We start from the raw sequence: 24,410 nt of genomic DNA on the forward strand, positions 1-24,410 counted from the left end.
AAACTTTAGCTCGGCAGTACATGTCCACGTATTTCCCTTACCAGTGAACAGTTATTCACGAGGGTCGCTGATGTATAGGAACAGACAGAACTAATAAGTTCCCTGCTGAGACAACGGAAGCTCCGCTTAAGCCTAGATACAGCTATGTAAATTATTATCAGAGTTAAATGAATTCTGAAATGCACCCTTCTGGCAAAAACAAGAGAGGCAGGCAGGCAAGATGCTGAATCTTCAGATTGGTTTAAATTGGTTTGGATCCATTGACTCTTCTAAAGCAAATCTCATTTATACCAGCTGAGGCAGTGGCTCATGCTTTGTAATTTGAACCATTGGTTAATGGTCTGCCTTTATTTATGAACAAAAGCCTCCATCATCATCTGAAATGCTTGCTCTTCTAGTCCACTGTTTTGTTTAACTGAGAAATGAGACTGCTATTCAAAAATGTAGACAAGCAAACGGTTCAGTAATGGGTTTCCCATTAAATCTTTGATTAAGTTTTGGACTATCATTTTCTGAACTCTGCTATACCATAGAGAGAAAAATTAAAATGTTATTTTCTAAAGTTATTTTCTAAAGTTATTCTAAGTTATTCTATTATTTCTAAAGTGAGGAAGCAAAAGTAATACAGCAGGTTAAATTTTAAAAATGAAGATGGAAATTACTCAAATCACAATTGCTGTGAAGTTCTAAAAGGGGGTGTATCCACCAGACAACCGAAACCTAAATGCAAACAACCCCAAATCCATAACTTTGTGTAATTTTCCTGCCTCATTCCTACAACTTTAAAATTTACTAAGCTGCATAATAATGTATGGAGAACTTCGTGCTAGCTGCCTGAAATGAAGATACCTCTTACTTAGAACAAAATCAGTAGAAGCGTCACAGCAACTTACCTTATACAAGGATCCTGCACAGGTCTCGCTTTCCTCCGGCCCGCACACGTCCCCCTCCTTCGCAGCGATCATGCCAGCCAGGCAGCTGTTCTCCCTTATGGTGGAGATGCAACACTGCTTCTGAGCAATTCTGCAAGGGATCGGGGAGGCCAAGGGTTAAGTGACATTCAGAAGACGTCACGGCGGGACACAAGGAACAACACGCAACGAATACCAGGGCTACCGGATTCACAGTACCTCCGAGTATTTGATCTCTATGACACACGTGTCTTTACTAATAAAATACAGATTGTACCACAGACCTTTGCAGGATATAGCTCTAACTCTCATTTCTAATAAAAACACGCACAGATAAAGGTTCTAGGAGCTCCCTGCTTAGGTCACTACCTCTCAAGCTCTGGTCAGGGACATCCTTTTCAGCTCATCTGTATTTGTGCAAAAGCCCATCGTCCCCATGTTTTGCTTCTCTGAAAGGGTAGGATCCCTCTTCCCTGCAGGCCTGGGGAAGGAAAAAGCACCTGCACACACCAACTCCTTCACCAGCCAGGAGTCTGAAGCTCCTGCCAGGACTTAAGATGAGTTAAATTCCAAATTAGTGTTAAACACATCCCCAAACCCATCTAACCCTTCCTTTCTACACCCTGCAGAGAGATTGTAACCCAGAATTTGATCACTCCTCTGACTCAGGTTATCAAAGAGAAGATTATAGGTGACTTGAGCATTATATACAAAGCACATATGGCATATACATTTACTATAGATGGCTCCTCAAGCCAACATTTTAACAAGATTCACTGAAGGTTGAAATGAAACAGATTCAAAGCATAAATAAATGGCCAATTCCCAAATGCCACTGAACAGCAGTTCATCAGAATAACAGAATACTCTTCTCCACTGACTATTTTTAAATCTATACACGGATTTTTTCCCTCTTCCAAAGACCTACCTCTTTCTTTCATTCATACATACAAATTGGCAAGCAAAATGATCACACAGTCCCTTTGGATTTAATCCAGACCTGTGCGCCGGGCCTGGAGAGGCGCATGCCTGGTCGCGGGGAGGGCAGCAGCCCTCAGAAAGGAGGGCGAGGAAGAGGAGGAAGCTGCTACACCGTGTCCATCAGCTGCAGGTTGGGCACACAGGGCACAGAGGAGTGTGTTAAACCTCAGAGGATAAACTGCTCTATGTTACTAGCAGCAGTAAATCTCTATTTTGGATTGATTTGGTGGCATGAAAGAATTAGACACGATGTTCCTTTTTCCAAGAATAACCTTGATACCTTCTGCTGCTGCGGTGTTACCAGCACACTATCTTTCTGTGCAATGATGAGCAAAAGGTTGATACATTTTACCAGCCAGTGGCTCAGAGCAAATCAAGTCCTGCAAGAAACACCTTTGCACACAAAAAATATTTGTCAGTCGTGTGCCATTATTGCTGCAATAAAATAGGATTGTCCTAGGAAACAACACCCTTTCTCATCTGACAACAATGCATTTCCAAGTCACAGCTTTCATCCAAACGTTTCAATAAAAAATAGAAGAAGATGTTTCTTATTCCAGTAAAAACTAGCCAGTGGGAGCCATTTGCACAATGTCAGTGGCCACTTGTGTCAGCTTTAGGTTAATATTTTTATGCTAGATCATGCAGGACAAATGCAACCAGGAAACAGTGGTTTGAGATCAATTACAGGAAGGGGATCATCATCATCATCACATACTTTGTTCTTAATAAAGTTTGTTTTCTAATCTGGTATTAATCACCAACTAGGAAAATACATTTTTTGAAATATGAATGGCTATTGCCCAAATATATTCAACAGTCAGTAACTTAACTATTATTGCTTTCATAAAACACCCAAACTTCCTAAAGGTTTCTTAGGTTTTTTTCTAAAAAAAACCCCTAAACCAACAGAAAACTATTATAGTTTCTGAAAATGCAAAGTGTTTTTATGTGTGTGTACACTGCTAAAACACCAAAATTTGTACAGATTCATGTTCTTCAGAACTGTGACATTTAGCTATGAGAAATTCTTTTCCAGTGTGAAATACATCATAGAAACACAGTATTATCTGGAATATTTCTAGACTTCTTCTAATTTAGCATTTCTTTAACTGTATCAGTATGGCTCAGTTTTAGGTATTCTGAAAAATGAACTGGGAATGAACGTTCTTAGACAACATAGTGTTGTTTCTTCTTCATAAACCTACTCTTAGCAGGCCAGACAAATAAATGGTTTGTTGGTACAAAGAATATCCAGAACATTTCTGCATTAGAGAAAAATCCCCAAGCTATCACCAGTGCAATGACACCAACGTGTCACCTCTACCTGGGAGCATCGGCAAAAAGCAGGAGTCACACTCGTGCTGCTAATCTACGTGCCACCCAGATAAACATGGCTCGGTGCTGATAAAACACATTCCAGTCATGAGATTAAACCTACTGTGGTGGGTCAGATCAAATTTCGGGTAGCCTGACACACTCCTGCCAATAGGGCCAGCAGCATGTGCTCAGGGGGCACCTTCACATCTCGCAACCGAAGGAGCAGCTACACCAAACTTGCTTCGTTTTAACTTCATTCATCTCGTTACCACAGATGATTTCTTTCTGGTAGGCTCAGCTGTAACAAGTTTCTCTGTTGTAGAAGTCATTCCTAGGAAATTTCTTCCTGCTGTCTCTTTAGAGGACCACTGTGTCCATACCCTCAGCAAAAGCAATCAGATTATATTTTAAAAGACTTCAAACAAGCAATGCTTACTTTACTGCGTAACACTTGAGAGGTCTGGAGGAAAGGGGCAGATGGGAAAATTCATACTGTAGTGTGGTGGGGTTTCGCATACAACCCGCAGGCAGGCAAAAAACACCTCAGCATGTCCCTGGCTGTGCACGACGTTGCGACTGTCTGTTAGCGTGTGGGGGACATTGCATTTCACACATCGCTCACCACCAGCCGCGGGCAGCCAGCTCTGCGCTAACCCTGAATTGTGTATTTTTAAAGCCTCATCCTAAACTTGATCATCTCCGTTAATACATCTGCCATCCCAGCTAGCGGAGTTGGTCACTACACTGAGATAGGCCAAGCCTGCCTGAACAGAAGACATCCAAAGAAATCAAGATGCAGCAACAAGTAGCTTAACATCTAAGTCTGTGTCACTTAGAAACTCCAAAATGGCATTTGGAAGTGACAGCAGTTGAAAACAGCTGAAGAGAAAGCAGAGCTACAAGCTCCACAGACACGCTCCACATCCAGCGGCCTCAGCTGCAGACTGGGCTCTCTGGTGCACAGCTTGTAAAGCCCAGGTATCGACAGTCAACTAATCAGGCAGAACAGTAACTAGCTAATTGTTGCAACTAATATCTACCTTTCGTATTTTTTATTCTTTAGCTAGGGAGTAGAGCTAGTAGCAGGCTCTGAGGAGCTTGCGTTGCTTCCCTCATCTGACACATGGGATGGTGAGCGAAGGTATAGGTACCCGCACGGTGAAAAGCTCTGCATGCTGGCCCACGGCCTAAAGGGAGTAGTAAGTTTCTATCTACACTTTCAAGGCTTTGAGGCCACAAATTCAAATACTTCTCTAAAAGAAACATTTTCTTTACGCAGAATATTCACAAGAGTTTCTTAAAATCTTTAAAACAGGGATGACACAACTGAAATTTTGAAAGTAAAATAAATGAACTGATCTCATATTCTTTTAAATCCTGAGAGATTCTCATGGACTAATGCGTTCTGAATCTGGCTTTTCTATCTAAACTCAACCTCAGATGTGCAGGTGCAACTCATTAATGCATTGGATTTGCACTTACTTAGGCCTAAGCTGGATTTTTTTAATCTGCCTTTACTTCATAGACAGTTGGTATGTGTCAATTATGTCATGCTAAAATTCAGTGGAGAGGATTATACTCTCCCAGTAACTTTGCAAAGGTGCAATGACGCTATAAAATTGATTTTCTAAAACTGATTACATCAAATTACTTTAACGCTAAAATGCTGAGATCAGTCTTAGAAGAATCTACCTGGCTTATGCTGCAGCATTCGGGTTGCAGAAAATTTTGCTTTTGGCCCTCCCAAAGGCTTATTCCAGATTAGGGGGAGGCAAAGCAGGGAGAAGAGAGAGAGAGAGAGGAAGAATTCAGTCAGCATTATGCAATGATCATGTTAGTCCCACCATCTTCCTTCTGATGCTGAGCAGTTTGAATCTGGTACCCCGGCTCAGACCAGATGCTACTGAATCCAGCAGCATTATCAGGACGTCTGGTACCCTCCAGCTGAATAAAGAGAGCAGAACCAGCAGCCATTTATATTGGCCAATAAACATATCATTTAATGATATGGATAATCATTGCATTTAGCACTTGCCAAATGGAAGACAAACACATTAAGCTACTCTGTGCTTCTATTTATCTGCAGTTCCACGGATGTGCATAAATTTGGGAAACAAAAATGTGCTCTGTTCATGTGACAGAGGAAGAAGAAACTGTAGAAGGCTTTTGTTTAGATCAGATATTGCAGAAAGGGAGGGGGAAAACCTTCTTCACGTTGCTAGTCTACCAATATTTTACAAATGAATGAAGCAGATCCCTGTCTCCTGGAGATCACGTGAACTGACCAAACATTTGGCTTATTCTAATGGGTTGCTCACTAAATTAATGAAATGCTCAGTTTTTGACTTACGTACCTGCAAATATCACCGTCCATTCCACTTATAGGAATTTCTGTGCATTCTCCATTGTCTATAGCCCACTGCTGTCCAGCTCCACAGCAGCTTTCAATCAATTCCTTTGTGGAACCTGTATAAAACACACACATGGAATATTTTGTATGGAATGGATTGGTATGGGGGTTTGGATTTGTTTTCTTAATTGAGAAGAGATTTAAAATAACAGTAGTTCAGCATTTTGACACATTTCATTTGGTAATATGCAAAATAATTTGATTTTCCAACATCAAAGAATGCTATAATATTCTGGGGAAAGGGAAGAGAAAGAGTTCTTGCCCAGCCGAACCTCTTGACTCACCACCAGGATCAACAACTATTTTGATACCATCTTCTGAACGGAACAGAACTCGGGCTTAATCAGTCTTCAAGTACCCAAGCTCAGGCAAGGCTGCACTCAAACATGCCTTTTGTGCATGTGCTCCAGGTTATTTGAAATACAAAAGATTAATTCTACATAAAAATATATCTTTACTACTATTCAGAAGCACTGTCTCACATTAAAATTCACTGGGCTGGATTTTAATCTGTCAGTAGTTTTACAACGGTGCAGCACTACTAAGAGTAGGAGAACGACTCCGCCAACAGGTCAGAATCTCTAAGGGCCAGAACCCAGATGTACCTCTTGAAAGGCCGAAATCAAATGTACTCTACTTCAAGAGATATTTTAGTAGTAGAGTCTGTACTTACATATTGCACCCTGCAGTGACAGACCTATGGAGAAGCACCAGCCCTTTAGGTTAAACACACCGGAAAATGGAGGAGTCTCCTGACACCCACAGTATCCTGACGTTACCTGGTAATGTCTTTCAGTGAGGCATGGTATAAGCATATGCGAGTTTTAAATAGAGTAAAAAAAATAGTTTGAAGATGACTCCATCTTTGGAACCTCTGGAAAAAAACACCCATTCTTGAAAAATCCTGTTTAGTCACTTAGTGCAAGTTGATTTCCTAAGCCACTACGCTGGTGTAACAGTGACTTCACTATTGCTAGTTGGGCTAGTGTGAAAGGAGTGTTCAAGTAAAGTTCACAAACCAGCTACAACACCCGAACCGTACGCAAGCTCGACACACTGCACGCACGAGCCTCAGCTGCTCTCCTACGCTGACTTGCAAATACAGAGTTTCACGTACGAATAACAACCAACTTAAATGCATTCCTTGTTACAGTCTCTTAAAGCTCTCAGTATTTAACAGGAGGGGGTTTTGATAAGTGTGACATGTGTAGTGCTAAGAAATAGTCTGATGAAGCAATTTCACTCCTAGGACAAAGCACGTATACCTAGAGGGTCCCAGGGCTGAACTGGATGCTTCAGTTAGTTTAAGCCGTAATCAAAAGGCCTAGAGAGACATAACTATGACTCTGCTGACGAGCTCACGCAAAACACAGGCACTCATACGTAGAAAAAGAAGGAAATGTAGAACACTGCACTACTTCATACATTTTGCCTTGTAGATTTCCATGTAAGCAAATTTTCCGGTTAAAGTGAAATATAAACTAAACTAGTAGATCTGCGGGACATGGGATATCTGCTCTGTAGAACAGACTCAAGTCAGGTCAGACAGGTCACAAACACTGTTTTATGGAGAAATTCACCTTGTGATCGGACATTTGCCATGCTACTGAGATGCAAATACTGAAAAAAATCACTAGCACAAGCCAACTAAATTGACACCAGAGTGCAAGGAGCAGTAGGCAAAGAGTGTCCTACTGCCCCAATAGGCAAACCCTCCTCGTCCGTGCAGCGTGTGGGCTCCACCATGCAAAACAGCAATGGGGCAAGTGGTCTCCCCTCCCACCAGCTAACAAGTATGCAGCTGTGGCCGTGTGCTTCAGCATTAGTTATGCAATTCTCAGTTAGAAAATGATGAACCATAAGAGGAACCAAGAAGACCAAAAGCCCCCAACACTGTGCCTAGGGTTGAATTGTGTCAGGTCGGTGGGTGCCAACGGGCCGTAGGTAGCTCAATACCTGAGGAGCCCCTGACAACCACTCAGCACCCACACACACTGCAGATAGATGCATTTTCAGGATCAAACTTCTTTGCCAATTTCTAGATGAATCTCTCCTGAGCCACCTCAGGGGGAGAGGGGCAAACTTCTTTCTCTAGATGGGTTTTAGGAATGATTGTGCTACTGCAGAATTGCAGGGTGGCTGCTGAAGGTGCCATGCTCTCCAGTTAAAACTCAGGAGGAAAAGTAAAAATTTGGAAAACAGTCTCTGTAGGACTGGCCTTGTGCTCTTCTGATCTATTAGGGAATTATATTCGAGTCCATTAGAGCGCCTCCGGAGCCACTGCAGATCTGCTCCTGTCAGCAACAGAGAACCCTCCCCTCCTGAACATCAACAGCAAGGTTAGATGACAACTTCTCCAATACGCCAAATATGCTAGGGAAAAATAAAATAAAATAAAAAAAAATAAATAAAAAAAGGATCCTTTCTTTTGTCTGCATTTGGTATGCAGTGTCATGCCAAAAAAAAATCTTTACAAAACTGCAATATTTTCTATTAGTGAAACATTTGCAGAAACAGCTACAGTTCAAAACGTGGGTATCGAGGCTGCACCGTACACCGTACAGAAGGCAGGAACAGAGAGGGCAGCGCCTGCGTTACCAGCACAGTTCTGCTGCCTGTCGCAGAGGTATGGCAGCTACCCTGCATCTCAGTCAATAGTCGTGCCTTAAGCTGTACCTTATCTGGTGGAGCTAAGTGATCACAGGATCTCAAGGTTAAGAAGTTCAAATGAAGTGTAGTACTATCTTCAACGTTAAAAAAATTGGCACTTAGAGAAATCATGTCACTTCTACACAAGACTATTCCTTTGTACTTTCTTACAATTAATTTAGGAAATAATACTAGATTTTGGAAACAGGAAGGTTCACTTGCTTTATGAAAATCAACTAGAAAGTTTAAAAACACTTACACAAACACAGATAGCACTTGCTATTGTAAAATGTCTGTTCATGAAAAAAAAGCAATTTAAGAAACTGTATGAATGGTATGTAACAGGAAGAGAAAAGAGATAGAAGAAGAGAGTACTTGTCCCATCTCTGACTGAGAGCTGGAAGAAAAATGACCATATGTCCTTCCCCTCCACATTCACGCACCCTCCGGAGCGGGTCACTTCACACGCGTTACAGAAGTCCCTTAGCAAGTCCCGACCCACGTTTGCTTTGGCTGAGCCCTGTTTGCTGCTCAGGATGCCAGATGAAACATGATCTCGTGGCAGTCTAGCAGTAGGATGAAGTCACGGCACCAGGGACAGAGAGGACGGCTTCGTTTCCCTCGAAGGCCATCTCGGAGCTGAGCCCAAAACTACTGCCGGGGTCGGGGCGGGGGGACGTCTCTGCCGGGACGCCGGGCCGGGATGCCACGTGGGGGCTGCCTTTCTGGTCTCCTCGTGGCCACAGAGCGGCTCCACTGAAAGTCCATCTCAGAGTAGGAGCTCGTCATCGTGGGCAAACAGGGACACTAGGAATTTCAGACTGTGCTTCCCGGGTTTTCAGTTGAAGCATTGCACCTTTTTAATTTTTTCACGGAAAAGGGAAAACGGTCTGGGGAAAAATGCCTTCTTTGTCACTAACTCGGCTGAGCAACGCACGAGATCAGCGGCAGCGACAGACTCGACCCGTCGCAGTAAGCCGGTAGCCCGGGGCATCGAACTTCCCACGACCACCCACCAGCCGGCTGTGGCTCCCCAGCCCCTATTCACATAACCGCTTTTTATGCCGCCAGCGACCAACGACGACCCCAGAACAGTTGCATCCGTTTTTCCAGTCTGCAGTGAGAGGGAGAACTGGGTGTCCGCTGCCGTGTGACGAGCGGGACGCCAAGCAAACTCCTCGGGAAAGCACGGGCCCGGGGAGGGCGGCGGAGCAGCACCCTGGGCACAGACCTCTTCCCTGCTCCTCTCAGCCTTTATTTATATGTTGAAAAAAGTGGAAAAAAATGGGGGGAAAAAAAAAGGCTGTGCTTTAGTCTTGAATTTTTACTTTGTTTTCTCGAAGGCCCGGGGGGGGGCCGCCCAGACCACCCGCACGGGCGCCAGCCTGGAGGCGTCCGCCTCGGCCCCGGCTGCCCCCACGCAGGCGTGCGCGGAGCCCCGACACACCACCCGCAGGCTGCAGAGCCTGCGTAACGCAGCACATCAGCACCGGTGAAAATACACTCGTGTCTTCAAAGCCGTATGAGTCACAAGAGTCGCTGCATGACACGGGAGGGATTATATATGCAGTTAAACTAGGCAGGAAATAAAGCTGGTACCAGATAATTACAAAACATTGCAGTAATACAGCTTTCCAGCCTCGCTTTTCTTCAGTGCCTGGTGGAAACTCCATTCATTTTACCAAATGCAGAAACACATTTTTTGTTACAGTATTGTTAGCTTTAAAGCTTGAGAAAGCAGAACTCACTAATCTATATTAATCTACATGATATATAATTCAAATAAAAATGAGCTACTCATTGCTCACTAAAGATTCAATACCAGATTGCTGTATTGAAGTGCCATAATATTAAGCAGTTATATTTACAAAATATATTCCCTTTCATTATGATCTTATGAATAATTAAATCAAGGATGCAGTTATAATAACTGAACAAAGTATTGCATTTTATCTCAATCAGGAATTAGAAAAACTGAATAATTCATAATAGGACTTGCAGTCATTAGCATGGATTTATGAGAGTTTGATTATACATTAGCAAGCACAAATATATACAGCTAGATGCACGCACATGACTGAAGATAACAGCTTCTAAACTGGATGGGAACTTTAAGCTATAATAGACTTAGAAATACTTACAAATTCAAACAGGGTTTTATTTATTTGGGGCTTTCAAGATATTAGCAGATTTAGAAGTAGATTTGCATCTGCTCAGTGAAAGAAAGTCATTTTATTTGAGAACACCACAGTCGTGAGCGCTCCTTACACCGTGCATCGCCGATACTGCGCGCAGTCACCTAACAAGACACCTGGCAACAGATAAATCGTTACAGGCGAACGGCTTCACCAGAAAAAAGAAAGTAATTTCTCTCAGACTGTACTACAAAACAGCAGCGTGTCTCCTCGCTTGTTTTCAATTTATAAACTTATCTCTCACAATTATCTTCCTACATCACCCTGCAGATACGAACTAAAGTACATTTTGGCCTCATCTCAAAACCGCGTGTGCTGTCTTTCGGACACTCAGAATTTGACTCGAGAATTTAGAGAAACGTTTTTCTCTCCTGAGGATTTTAATTCGCCCTTCGCTGTGCCTTAACTCAGGGTGTCTGCTGGCACCCGCTAGCCGAGGGCCAGGCTCTGGCTAGCGCGGCCCCCCGCACCCATGCGTGCCCACGGGCACCCATTGCTGCTCCCCGCACCCCCCTGGCACCCATCACTGCCCCCCCGCACCCATGCGTGCCCACGGGCACCCATTGCTGCTCCCCGCACCCCCCCGGCACCCATTGCCGCCCCCCGCACCCATGCGTGCCCACGGGCACCCATTCCTGCTCCCTGCACCCATGCGTGCCCACGGGCGTGCATCAAAGGCAGATATTTCAGAAAGCTTAGCTGAAGCTCGAACATTACACTGGGGGCGAAATTTGCAATTAAAAGTAGCTAAGTTGATTTTTTCTTCTCCGCACCGTGACCCGCGGGTTTGTCGGCAGCGGCACGCAGGCAGGAGGCCTTTTCCGAGGAGCCTTCCCCACACGGCTTTTCCAGGGTCCCAAGGTATGTTTCAAGAATAGAAAAAATCAACAAGCTCCGTGGCTGGTCAAGAAGAGAGAGAATATTTCAGGGTCTTTTCCAGAGCTTTTTCCACACCAAATTAAAGTATCACTGACTTCAGCTTCACCTGAACTTTCATTCAGAATATCTAGGCAGTTTAGCACCCCCGGCCCTGCAGCCTTCCTCCATTCTCACTTTAGTTTTCCAGCTCTGCAGAACACTTGCATCAACGGGCTATCTCCTACTTCGCAGATACGCCTTCTTTAAGCAAATGCATAGAGTCACTGTAGAAATGAGAACTGACTACGAGCTATCAGCTTTGTTTTCTCCATCATTGTTTAAAACGTTCTGCTATCCACCAAGGTCGCGGGCACGGCGTAAGGCTGAGGCATTTACTCACACGACGTGAAGAGCAAACACTGATCAGTCACGCTCACAGATTCATCCAAGCTTTAGCTGGCAAGCAACGGGGTAAATTGTGACCATTAACTTTAGCGGTGCCAGAATTTCACTCACTTAAAATGTGTAAAAACTCTCCTTTCTACTAAATACATTATACAACCTTGACACCTTAGAAAGAGTGCTAAAAGGTCACTTTTACCCGTGGAGAGACCCATGCAGGCACAGTGCAGGGCTCGGGTATAACCACGAGGTAGCTGCAGTTCAAAACCAGTATTTTGCCAACCAGCCTGGGCGAGCGCTGGTGCGGAGCGCGCCGCTGCCTGCCCGCCTGGGCGCCCCTCGCTCCAGCCTGGGCCGTTAACTGCTGAATCTCCGCTCGCCTTTGAGAGAGGCAGCCTTCGTACCACCATACCCGAGCCAAACCCTTGCTCTCGCAAGGAAGCGTGCTATTCAGCAGCTATACCGGAGCAAAGCAACTAATCTGCCCCAAAGTTTTTGTGCTTTTGCTTGGCTTTGACACCTTCGCCTTTCAGGGGAAGGCTATCTAGCCCTGCAGGGCCCCGGGCACGTGCCCTTCTCAAGAGTCACTCGCTCACACTGCAGAAGCAAGGTAGTTTATCCTCTCCCTTTCGAATAGCTGCCTGAGAACACAAAACTACGTACCACGGCAAGCAATGAAAAAGAATTACATGGGACAGCAATTAACTTCCCAGAGTCCTCCAAATACGGAAGATATCTGCTTTCAGTTTGTTGGGGGGGTTTTATCTGCTCCATTCTCTTCCTCATTTACAACTTTAAAAAGAAAAAAATTCAAATGCCATAGCATTATCCTTAATTCATTGTCATTTCTTATGAATAGTTTAAGAGATTTTATTAAATTCATTCATAGAATATCATCGTTTTGTTACGCAGTGTAACATGTTCTTAACTTGATTTATTTAAAAAGCCTGGGAAGACATTTTAATGAGCAAAGATAAAGAGGGGAACATTTATCTTGGGAAAGATGGGGAGGGAGGGAAGGGGAAGTGACAACACAGCACCAAAACCAGCTGCTCTCACTTCGGACTGAGCTCTCACTCACGCCATAAGGCCGGGCTGAGCTTTCCTCAGGACCTGCTCCCAGCGAAGTTAGAGCACGGCTTGTTCTGTGCAGGTTCCTGCAGGCTCCTCACAGTGCCCTGCTGCTCAGCGGAGTATGTGACTCTAAATCCCACTGAAATGAGAGCTGCGCTGGCGTGTTTCCGTGAGCAAACGCTCAGTTAGCTCACTGCTGGGGAAGGGGCTTATCCCCACCTGCGCTCGTCAGGCTGTTAGGCTCCTCTCGCTGGAAATAACGAATAACGAGCAGATTGCAAGAGAAATACGTGCTGAGCAGAGAGCTCAGCTCACAGCTCACGGCTTCAGCCCCGTGCCTAATCCTTCTCTCCTCTCTCCACCATCCTCTCTTCCACTCCTAGCGGACTCAGTTTGCTGTGCCATCACCAGAGCAGTGCGAGCAAGGTCTACCACCCTTGCAGCACCATTTTAACATTTGTATAGCAAAGGATTTTTCTGCTCTCTCCTCCTTTCTCCAAAGCCACCTGCATCTCTTCTTAGAAATCCATCCATCCATCCATCCAGAACATGCTCTTGTTATATTGCCTTCACTCCTCGGGAGGCATCTGCTTTCCATTTCAACCTGAAAATGCTCTGTTTCCTACATTACTCTTCGTTTCATAAATTCCTGATGCTGGTTCACTTGGCAAAATATGAAGAGTTGTGTCTGCCCAAAGGCACAATGAAAAACTGGATAAAACAAACCGAATGTTCTCATTTTACTGTGCGCTGTACAATAGAGACATACATCAACATAACCTCAGCCCGGAGTGCTTGGCAGATTTTGTTCAAAGTGTGAATGAATAGCAACCTTATATTCCCTCTGGCTTTAGTTTGGGATAATCCTTCTAAGTCAGAACTTGCATTACCTGTGCCAAGGGTCAGATAATTTAGACTATATTTGGTCTTTAACGTTTCCATGACAGCACCATTTATTAGCTCCAGGTTGGAACGGGGGAGGGGAGGAAAAAAACTACATAAATTCCTTAACCTTTTTTTGCAAACTAAAACCCTAAACAGTTTTTCTGCTGGCTTTTTACAAATTTGGCTCATTTCGATGTTCCCTTCTATCAGTGAGTTTCAAGCGAAGCAGCTCATTCACAAACACCCTTCTGCTCGCTACAGTAATAACTCAAAGCAGGCTTAATGTTTCTTGCCCTTCAGCGTAGTCTTGGCTATATTTACCTCCTCAACTTTCCTTCCCCAGATTTTGCACAGAGTATATTTATGCTGTCTATTAGCTTTAAAAAGAGCTGGGGCTTTCAAAAGCCTGGTTCTGATTACCCTTGTAATTCGTGTCTGAAGAATTATATCTTGGGGGAGAGCATGCTCTGTGCATGTCCTTTTTGTGACTAGGTAGGCTCCCGTCTTCAAAGATGGCATTTCTACCAGCCTTGTTTAATTTTAATTTAAAATTTAAAATTAAGAAGGATACTGTTTATCAGGGGATGTAGTCATGGACTGTCTTACAGAGCACTTCGGAAAATCAGAGTGGATCACTGAATTGGTAGCAACTCGAGCACATAGTAACACAAATGCTTTCAATATGTTCTTACCCAAGGATAAGCTGATCTGAGATTATAGAAGTAAATGAATTACAGAAATAATATTCCAATTAAAAAAAAAAGCCAATAAAAATAAAGGGACAAATGCACGGGTGTAGGTTAAGCTTTGATTTCAGGCGACGTGCTCCCCTCGGCTGGGTGCGTGTACCCACACAAGCAGCAGTGCACGTGTTTCACCAGGTAGCGATTCAAACGCACACATGGCAATATTCGGGACAGCCGTGCATTAAGACGTGTTGCTGCTTGAAAATTCAGGAGCATAGCAGTTAAAAGGGTCTGTGTTTCAGACTAGAAACATTGATCGAAGACGAGCCAAGGTATTGAGCCATTTTAGAGGTCAACTGCTTAACAATACCAGGCACACATCAATCCTGCAACCTGTAGAAAGACATAATTTGATCCAATACAAATCATTGTAGAAATTGCATTTTTTTGTAAAGCCGCAGAGGAGGATTTATGTTTGCACTTGAATAGTATCTTTGCTACTGAGGCACAGAGCAGCGGTTTAGACACTGCACATACATCTAAATCAGCTCTAGCGCAGTCACTGGCACAGCTATGAATATGCACGTGAAACCAACGCCCTGCTCATTAGTCTTTTGGTTGCATTTGTGAGCCTTTAGATATTTGAGTTCTACAACTCTGGTAACTGGAAAAAAACAAACATACAGATGACCATATTTTGATCTGATTTGATCAGCACAACCGCATACAGCTCAGGCTACAAGTACTCACCCTGCTCTGCACTTCAAGGATAATCCACCCAGAAATCATTCACAGAAAAGCTCATGAATCATTTTGGGGGGGAAAAAAAGTCAAGATTTTCTTTCTCTTCATGACCAATTTATGCACAGAAGAAAAAACTGAAATTCATCAAGCCAGTTATTCACTGTGAATTGAACACTCATCTCTATTCAGGACCATTGCTGAAACAAACTGGAAGGCTTTACGAGATGACTCACTCCCCGGCTGCTGGTGGCAGCTTGTTTTCTCTCCTATGTGTTTCAATACAAATCCCAGAGTAACTTAATATGCTGTTAACAACAGAAGCAGCAGCAACAGCCAAGCAGACCATCAACTTAACTTGAACAGGTTAAAAAAAAAAAAAAAGAGAGAGAAAGAAAAAGAAAGAGAGAGAGATCACAAGCGAGCATCCGCCAGCATCCTGACCTCCAGCACATCCCACGAGCCGGCCGCCTTCCAGGTGAGATATTGCCCTCCAGCTCAAGTCAGGTTGAGGACTGGTGACCAGAAGACTTCGAGCATCAGAGGAAGGAAGCCATTTAGTTCCTAATTAGTGCATAGGGATGCATAAATAAAACAGATCATTGTTCCAAGGCCCCAGCCTTCCTTACTTGGATATCATCCTGTACTCCTTGCTAGTCCTTGTCAGGTTTATAATCACAAATTACATTGTTTATTTATTTTATGATATTCTGAAGAGCTCTCTCATTTCCTTTGGCTTTTCTTTATGAAGTTCTGCAATCAGTGTTTGTGCAGGAATTTTAGCAATAATGATTGCAGCCCTGGGCATTTCCTGGATTAATGATAGGCTGGAGAAGTTGATGGCCCACAGTTTTGCCTTGATCCATAAACCCCAAGGAGGTTCAAGCTCTCCAGGAAGTGCCCAGTGCCAGAGCAGTTACTGCGATGAAAATTCCCTGGGATATTTTAATCAAGAACAACAAAACAAACTTCTTTCAATGCTTCACAAATGTTGCAGGAAATAGTAATGTGAATGGGCTGATGATGTTTAGAATGTTTCAGGGAAATTTAGTAGCAGTTAGCAAGAAGCATACGAGGAAATTTCTCTTTTGCAATGCAATATGCATCATAACTACACCTGCTGGAAGACAGGTTTTTTAATTCCCTTACAAATTAATGATTTAGGCTGAAAATTAGGAAAGTTGAATTTTCAGCTTTGAAATGAAGCACCCCATTTGATATCATTGCTGTGGTTTCATATTGGAGTTATTGGGTGGCTCATTTCACTTCTCTCCACTCCAGGCTTTACTTCCAGGTGAGACTATCTGGTCTGCCATGCTGCAGCTCAGTGTATCCCCACCGGAGCCTTTGGCCAGGATATATCAAGAAAGCTACAACAGCACAAAGGGATTAATTCTTTAATTTCTCCCTGTCAGAAAACACTACTCAGATCACCATACAAAACTCATATGTTTTGTTTCACCTTCATGCTGCTAATTAAAAGGAGCAAGTCATGCTTGCATAAATGTACATCAAGATAAAAGACACTATTTTTCACTTGAAAGCACTATGACTGAAGTCACCTTCAAATAAAGGAACTATTTGCACACTAATACAAACTATGGCAGAAGCGAAAGTCTTCACCTGACTTGATGGGTCTGAGCCAGGGCCTGTGGAAGCCTAGAGGACTTGTCCACTCCTTTACTAAAAGCAAAGCACAAAGCCCTTGGAGCTGCACAATAGCTACGAACATGCGTATATTTAAGCAAGTGCTCAGCTCAGCAGCACTGATTAAACGCATCCACGTGCCGAAGCGCTTTGCTGACTCAAGCCCTGTGTGAGAGCCAGTGGGAACGAGCACGGCAGTGCTGCCTACAGGGGATATTCAACCAGTAACATCTGTCTCCTGTAAAGTAGGAAATAATCATAAAGATGTTGTGAATAGTTTAGCATATCATTAGCTGACATCTTGCATTTGCCTCTCCAGAAACTATTTATTTGCAAGCTCAGCATTTTATGTATTTTGTAAGTTACAGAGATATTCACAATACTCTGCCTTCTCAAGATCTTACTTGTACACCACTTGAATAGGCAGAGTCACAGTCCAGCTTACCCAGGCACTAGCTATATTGCTAAGAAGATTTCTCTTTCTGACCCTCAGGAGCCAGAGGCGCAAAACGCTGCCTTCCATTGCCCTGCACGTTGCACCTGAGACAGCTGCAAGTTCAGTATCGGCTTGATTTTGATCTCCCAAAATGGACTCTGGCTACACTTCCCACTTGGAAACTACAGACTGCAGCCAATTTTAAAGGAATTTACATTCCTGTACATACTTGACTTTGGAAACAGAGAGGAAGACAGAAAAAAGGACTGAATCGTGAAAAGCTCCAACTCTGTGATTTAAGTGTGTTTCGGAGGGTTTGGGACAAGGCAACAAATTCTCATGAAGGGTGGAAAAGTCTCTTCATCTCTCCTACAAAGGCTCTTTGCAGTTACTTAATGCAGGAGACAATCAAAACAGAGAAAAAGAAACTACTGAAAGAGGCAGAACTTTATACAGTATTTCAGTAATATTTTGAAAATATAACCGTCATTGCTTGCATGTAAATAAGCAGAGAGTCCTCTGCTGTTATTTTTTCCTTTTTTTAATATTCAACTAAGAGCTTGGAAAACTGTGTGCATGTACACACAGCAACTATTCACACTGAAGAAACAGAAGCTAGATAAGAGAGCAGAGGATGGAAAATAGACGTAAGTGAAAAACAGATGAGGGAAGTGGTTTTAGTGCTCTGTGTTTAAAGATCAATGTATAATTGAATCATCAAAGCGTGGCTCGATTTTAAAATTTCTTATCCAGATTTCTAGTCCTAGTCAGCCAACTAATCGGTGTCTAGTTTCAGTTTTGCACCAGAGGCTGTTCATAATATAATCTGTATAAAGCACTTGGTGGTCACAGAAGCCTCTTGGGGGAGCACATAGGAAAGGAACAAAAAGTGTCTACATACAGAAAGGCAGAAAAATGTGGACATAGCTGCAAAACAAAAAAGAATTGCCGAGTCACCTTCCAAGAATGAGGGATCCAACTCACCAGGCTCTTCGTGGCTGGGAGGATCTAGAGCACCGCTAGATCATACAGGCCTGGGCAGACAAGCACAGCGCTGAAGAAGGCAAAGGGTCTTTACGTTATCCTCTGTATTTTGGTTGCTAGTTTAACAACTCTGTTGCATTAGCTGAGTTAGCCAATAACTTGAAATGGGACAGTGCTTTTAGTCTCAAGCTGCAAATGCTGATGCAGATTCAAGTTTTTTAATGTTTACCTGTGCTTAAAATAAAGTTTTTCTCTCACCCCTCCTGAGTTCTCAGTGGCTAATTAACTGCTAAAGAAAATGAGTGCAGTCCTTGCATCTTCACTCAGAAGGGATCTGCCCTTTTTTTCTAGAAAAGAAAAAATACATTCACAGCCCAATAAAACATAAGTTTCACCCTTGCATAGTCCCAGTAATTACTTCATACAGAGCTTCTTTCATGCTGAGGAGCCACAAACACAAGCATAATTCTGGTAACTGCGGACAGATTGTTAAAACACAGTTTACGTATTTTGCATCAGTCTAAAGTTACCACCTCAGCCGTATTTCAGTAAGCCAGTCACTTACTGAAAGCTCAGAATCAATGGGGATGTATTTATATCCTGCAGAGGAAGAGTACAGCTCACAGATCAAAATCACTGGGTAGATATTTCCTTCTGTGCTTTCTTCTTCCTGCATCAATACATCTCATGAAAAAGAGATTCTTTAAATAAGGTCAGAGAGCACTGAGAAGACCAGTGAAAGAGACTGAGGCCCTCCTAGTTTTTCAATAGATCTAGACCAAGAGGAGAAGCATCTTAGTGCTGGTTTATGTTGTCATATGCTATCTCTACCTATAGTAATTCATTCAACTATTTATACAAATTTACATGTTAAATAGAAGAGATTACAATGTAAATTTTGAATTCTGAAGCTGACAATCTAATGTATTTTGTTACTTATTTACATGAATGTAACCAGTACAAAACAGGTCTTTTGTAAACTATTCCATAGAAGCAGGGCTCTTACTCATAATACCTGATCTCTCCAGTTGTCAGTTTTTAAATGACATCTTCTCTCCGAGGTATAATTTGCTTTTCTTCAGATTTGCCAATTACGTCTTTTATTACACCATACCTGCAATGTCAAATGGTTGTGAAATGGATCTTTAAAAGCCCAATACAACACTAGAGAGTATCCACAGGAAACCCACAGATCTCAGCAGAGTGCCAGAGGCACCCCCTCAACTTCTTACCTCATCTCCCTGAACAGGTGCAACCAGTGAACCCTGCACATACGAAACCAGGGCTTGGAGGCAGAGAAAGGATGCAAATTGGCAGGGCAAGGACGCTTCTCACCTCAGACAGGATCTAAGTCACGTTTAAACCCAGTAACCTCAAACACCTAACTATCGTGAGGGGAAATCATCTCTCCTACTGAGCTGAAACTCAGATGTTTTAAGACTTCACAGATGCAAGCTGCCACACCAGTGCTTTCAGTGTGAGGACACTTCTGAAACAAGAGCTTCCACGTTAGCATCAGCCGTGTTTCTGAAAGGTCCAGAAATTGCAACTTCACTTTCCACCCTGCATTGCATCCATCACTAACAAGCTGATCCAGATCACGGTGGGAAGGAGAAAGGGAGCAAGCCATGGCCCAACGAGGGGCAATAAACAATGTTCTTGGCAGTGGCTGGTACCAGTCAGCAGCCCATGGGCCAGCCAGATCCCTCCCCCATCAGGAATGCATCTTTCTAAACCAAGGGAGAGGTTCAACTTTGAAGGCGCTGCTGCTCTTAGTCAACAAACCCTCTCTGTTAACTGCCAACTATTTCTTAATCACTGCTAGACATCAGCTTTCCCATATTTCAAGGGCCACACAGGGGTTAGAGGTGAAGTTGTTCCCTCTACCATATGCTTGGAAGTGTGGGGTCCAAATCTGACTCGGTGTGGCTTTCCCACGGTGTGTAAACTCGAAATGAAGAGGAAGAGGGATGGAGGGAAGATGGGGTGTATAAGAGAACAGGAAAGTATCGACACATATCTTCATAGCATCTGCAAACTAGAAGAAAATGAAAGGCAGAAATCCCTATCACATCAGATAGTTGAGTCTTTATACTAAGTTGAAGAAAAATGTACCTTTTTCCAACAAAGAAGTGCTCTGGGAGGTGACCAACCCAACTACCCAAGCTGCAAACACCTAACATATATTGTACTTTGAAAGATTTTCCTGTCCTGTCTGCAGATGAGACAAAGTTTTCTGTGGCCTAAAAGTGCCGCAATGGCTCTGAATGAACTACAAGGGCATGGAAGATGTATTTTATGTAAAGGCAGCACTATCTTTTTTAAACTAAGATTAAACCTGTGATGCCAATAGGATCTAAAACTGCTGGAAAAGCACCCGCTTGGAGCTATGCATTAGCTCCCCATCCCTTTAGGAAGGGTCAGGACCACCGACAGAGTTTATTGGCAAGGCTCTTTCTAGGGAGGAGCCGTTGCTTTTAAATTCAAGTTAAATGCACTGCAACTGCATTGTAATGAAAGATTGGCTATCTGGCAAAAGACAACAGGAAACCTCTTGAGATCATGAGCTTTCTAGGCAATTTGTTACAAAAACTTCCATATAAAATGTGAATATTCAGCTTTCAGCAACAGAGAAACATCGTCCATATTTTTCAGATTTGGGACTGCCTTCTCTAATCTTCTTTCTCACTCACATCACTGTGGGCAAAGTCAAAGCTGTGCAAGCATCTGTGAGCACCAGAAGAGTCCACTGTACACGTGGCACCGTGTCACCCTGATACAAGTGTCAGTAACCCAGCTGCAAGAAGCAGACATAAATAACCATAGCAGCAACAACTCCCTACAATACTAAATGACATTTGGGTCCAGCTGGTTTCATGTAGCTCTAACCCTGGAAGGTCTCTCTGTTTCACAGCTAGTTTTCTCCTTTGAGGCCTTCTTAGCCTTATCTGCATATATTCCTCCTATTTTTCTTAACCCTTATTCCTTAACTCTTCCCAAATGCCATCTGTCTTCCCATGACTTTTTACGAAAATCTCCAAAGGGGAAAAAAATACCTTCCCCTATATGCTGGGAAACAAACGCACACCCAACAAACCCGTAATTCCTGATGTTATGCTTACTGAGCAGTGCATTGCTCGTATAGCCTGCTTGTTTCCCCAGCCCTTATCAGTCCTGAACATGCCCTTTTTTGTGCATTCACTCTCTGACTCAGCAAAGCTTCTGATTTCAGACCAGACTTCCTGTGCTCCAAGTATTCAAAGTGTTCTTAAAAGTGCTATAATCTCAGAGCTCATATTGAACAGGTATTAAAGGTCTGAGAAGAGAAGAACATTAAACTGTTGGCAACACCAACAGCATCCTGCGTCTTTGCTGCACCACCCTACTGCACACACCGTCTGCAACCAAGTCAAGCCAAAGGATGAAATCAAAGTAATATACTGAATTCATACATTTTGAAAAGATTTTACTTCTGTGCAGTGGTTCATTGACTTTTATTTGATTTCTACTCTCCAGTGTCTGCCCATGAATTGACTAGCATTATAATTGAATGAATAATATTTCAAGAAGTTGAGAGAACATGGAAACCTAAGTCAACGGTTTCATGAATTCAGAATGATATTAAGACGACTTAAACTTACAGCATATGAAGTATAAAGAAAAAGTGCCTGGGAGGGGATAACAATTTGTTATTTAAGGCTAATTACTTTTCCACACTAACATCTGTTGAAGTAATGATTAGTGCAACTCCGTGCATTTGATCTGTGTATTAAAGATATCTAGTGGAGAAGTAATATTAAACACTAAAAAAAAAAAAAAAAAAAAAAAAAAGAATTTCGCTTTCCACCTTCTCCTCTTCTCTACAAATTTTTTCTTACGATATTTGTTTAATTGCCTCGGAGTGGAGAAATTGTTTTGTCACTTTAAGCTTTCCAAAGCTTTGTGGCAATTTACTTCTTATGACACAAAAGGTTCAATGACATCACTATCACTGAACATCAATGATAAAAAACGAGTTATTTTACAAACATCTGTATATTGGGTTGGCACATAAGAAATAACTACAATGAGGAAAATATATTGGCATTTAAGCACAGAAGATTACATTAGCTTCCAACAGTCAACAACTGGTTTCACACAAAACCAGCCCATGACCAGCAACAGCCCAAATGGCCCTGTTCTCTGCCAACAACCTACAGATCCAACTTGAACAGGAACAGTACCAACAGGTAAGGCTTTCTAAATGCTCTTTCCATGGAATAGCTGCAAAACACTTCATAAATTTAAGAAGTCAATTAAATTTGATATATTTGCTTGACATCCAGTGATATTTGCTAAAAAGAAAGACAGACATTTTTAACTCTTGAGGTAATATTTTCACATTCTAGTCCAGTATAAAGGCAAGAGTTGAACTTATGAACTATACACCCAGCACCATCCATTCAGCTCTGCTGAAGGAATGTAGATGATTTCAAATTTGATAAAGATATGCTAGAAGCTGCAGTCAAAAACCAATTACTGATTATAACTAGACACAGCTCAGCAAGTGCTCAGCCTCTCTCAGGATTTGTTCCTGTTGCAATGTGACCCCCTTCTTGGCAAATATTTTATTATAAACTCCAAGGACTAGCTGACCTGATGCTAATTAGAATGAATTCAAGTTGAGGATACTATTCCTTCAAGTATGGCCATAAATTTGAATCCCAGCAGTCTAACTCTTAATAATCTTTATGCATATTTTGAAACTCTTCTCAATGCCTTCAGATTGGCTTCAGCTGCTAAAATGAGGTACTGTTCCCACCTATGATGCTATATAGAAAGTCACTGAGGTCATCTTCATTTTACACAGATCTCTCACTCACAAGAATTTTATCTTTGTTTGTCACTTCAGATGAAAACTTAGGTCCATCACACATTTTTACAGAGATTTTTCTTTTGTTTTAAGTAGAATCCAAGGTAATGTAAAACAATTTTTTACTTTTCTCTTGATAGTGTTAATCTTCACTTACCAGAACTAAGACAATGTAATTCCTCCCTTCCAATCCAAGTTTATGATATTTTTCATGTTTTATGAAACAAACTTCCCCCCCTCTCTTTTTTTTTTTTTTTTTTTTTTTTTTTTTTTGGGGGGGTGGTGCAACCAGCAGGTTTTGAGGAGTAAATCACGGCCAAAAAGATAACAGTGCGGTAGGGCCGAACAGGGAGAGATGGACTCCTCTCAAGGACGAGGCAAAACATATTTAAATGAAACTCCTGCTCCACATCCCTCTCGAGAGAGAAGGCTGCCAACGCTCATGCTGAAAGCCTCGGCAGGTGCCACGTTGCACCCCTCGTGAATAACCCCCAGCCCCGCCAAAACCGAGGCGTCCGTGCATTCGTTCACGCGATTTGCTGTCGCCGTGTAAGGCTTTCCCGCACCCCCCCGGAGACCTGGGCTAAGCCAGCTCCAGCTCACAGGTATGAGCACTGTGCAAGTTATGATTTATGTCCATACAAACCCCCCCCCCATACATATCTTACAGAGTTAAAAGTTCATTGCAGCAGGAAAAAAGCAAAAATACCCAAAACAAAAAAAAACCCTATTCCGTGTCCATATGTCCTATTAGATCCAAAACACTGCACTTTTCACAACTCAATCTGACATTGTGAAAAAATGAAAAGGGTATATATTTGCCTTTTCTTAATGTATATGGCTTTTGAATCACATTCTCAAGGATTACATTTCTAAATAAGACATAATCGGAGTAAACTAAAGCACACAGAAAAAAAGAAAAAAGAAAAAAAGTGATGCTCTGGAAAAAAGACAACAAAAAGCAAGAACTACATGTACTATTAAGTTCCCTTCAGACATTTTTAGAAATGGAAAAGGATATCCACCAAAAATCCCCCAAACATTGCTTGATAACCTGTGTTTGTTTTAAAACATCCGATAATACACCATGCAGAATATACCAGCGTCTGCAAAAACCAGATGAATAAGCAATCACCTATTTCTGTTACCTTAAAACAAGACTTGTTTTCTTGTTTTCTTCATGAGATTTCAGAGTCTACAATGGCAGGAGCAGGCTCTGCACCCACGGGGAACGATGCTGTTCATCCTAACACAGAACCTAAAGGTGAGTCAAAGTCCTGCCTGCAATAATTGCTCGTCGGAAGACCAGCTTTTAAGGCGCAATGAAGAAGTACCCATGAAAGCTGAAGCGGGGATGTGGAGCACATCTCTGATCACCC

General features: G+C 42.6%; 1 protein-coding gene across 5 annotated transcripts in view; it reads right to left on the minus strand.

The window, feature by feature from the left end:
- FBLN2 (fibulin 2) overlaps positions 1-24,410 on the minus strand; it is a 117,343-nt gene that overhangs the window by 32,281 nt on the left and 60,652 nt on the right. For all 5 annotated transcript variants that reach the window (XM_062585379.1, XM_062585381.1, XM_062585382.1 and 2 more), the window contains exons 3-4: positions 5,567-5,678; positions 894-1,023 (exon numbers count right to left, since the gene is read on the minus strand). In XM_062585379.1, coding sequence (XP_062441363.1) covers positions 894-1,023; positions 5,567-5,678 — 242 coding nt within the window. The remainder of the gene's footprint in view (positions 1-893; positions 1,024-5,566; positions 5,679-24,410) is intronic.

Source organism: Rhea pennata, chromosome 12, assembly GCF_028389875.1.
Source record: "Rhea pennata isolate bPtePen1 chromosome 12, bPtePen1.pri, whole genome shotgun sequence".
Taxonomy (NCBI): domain Eukaryota; kingdom Metazoa; phylum Chordata; class Aves; order Rheiformes; family Rheidae; genus Rhea; species Rhea pennata.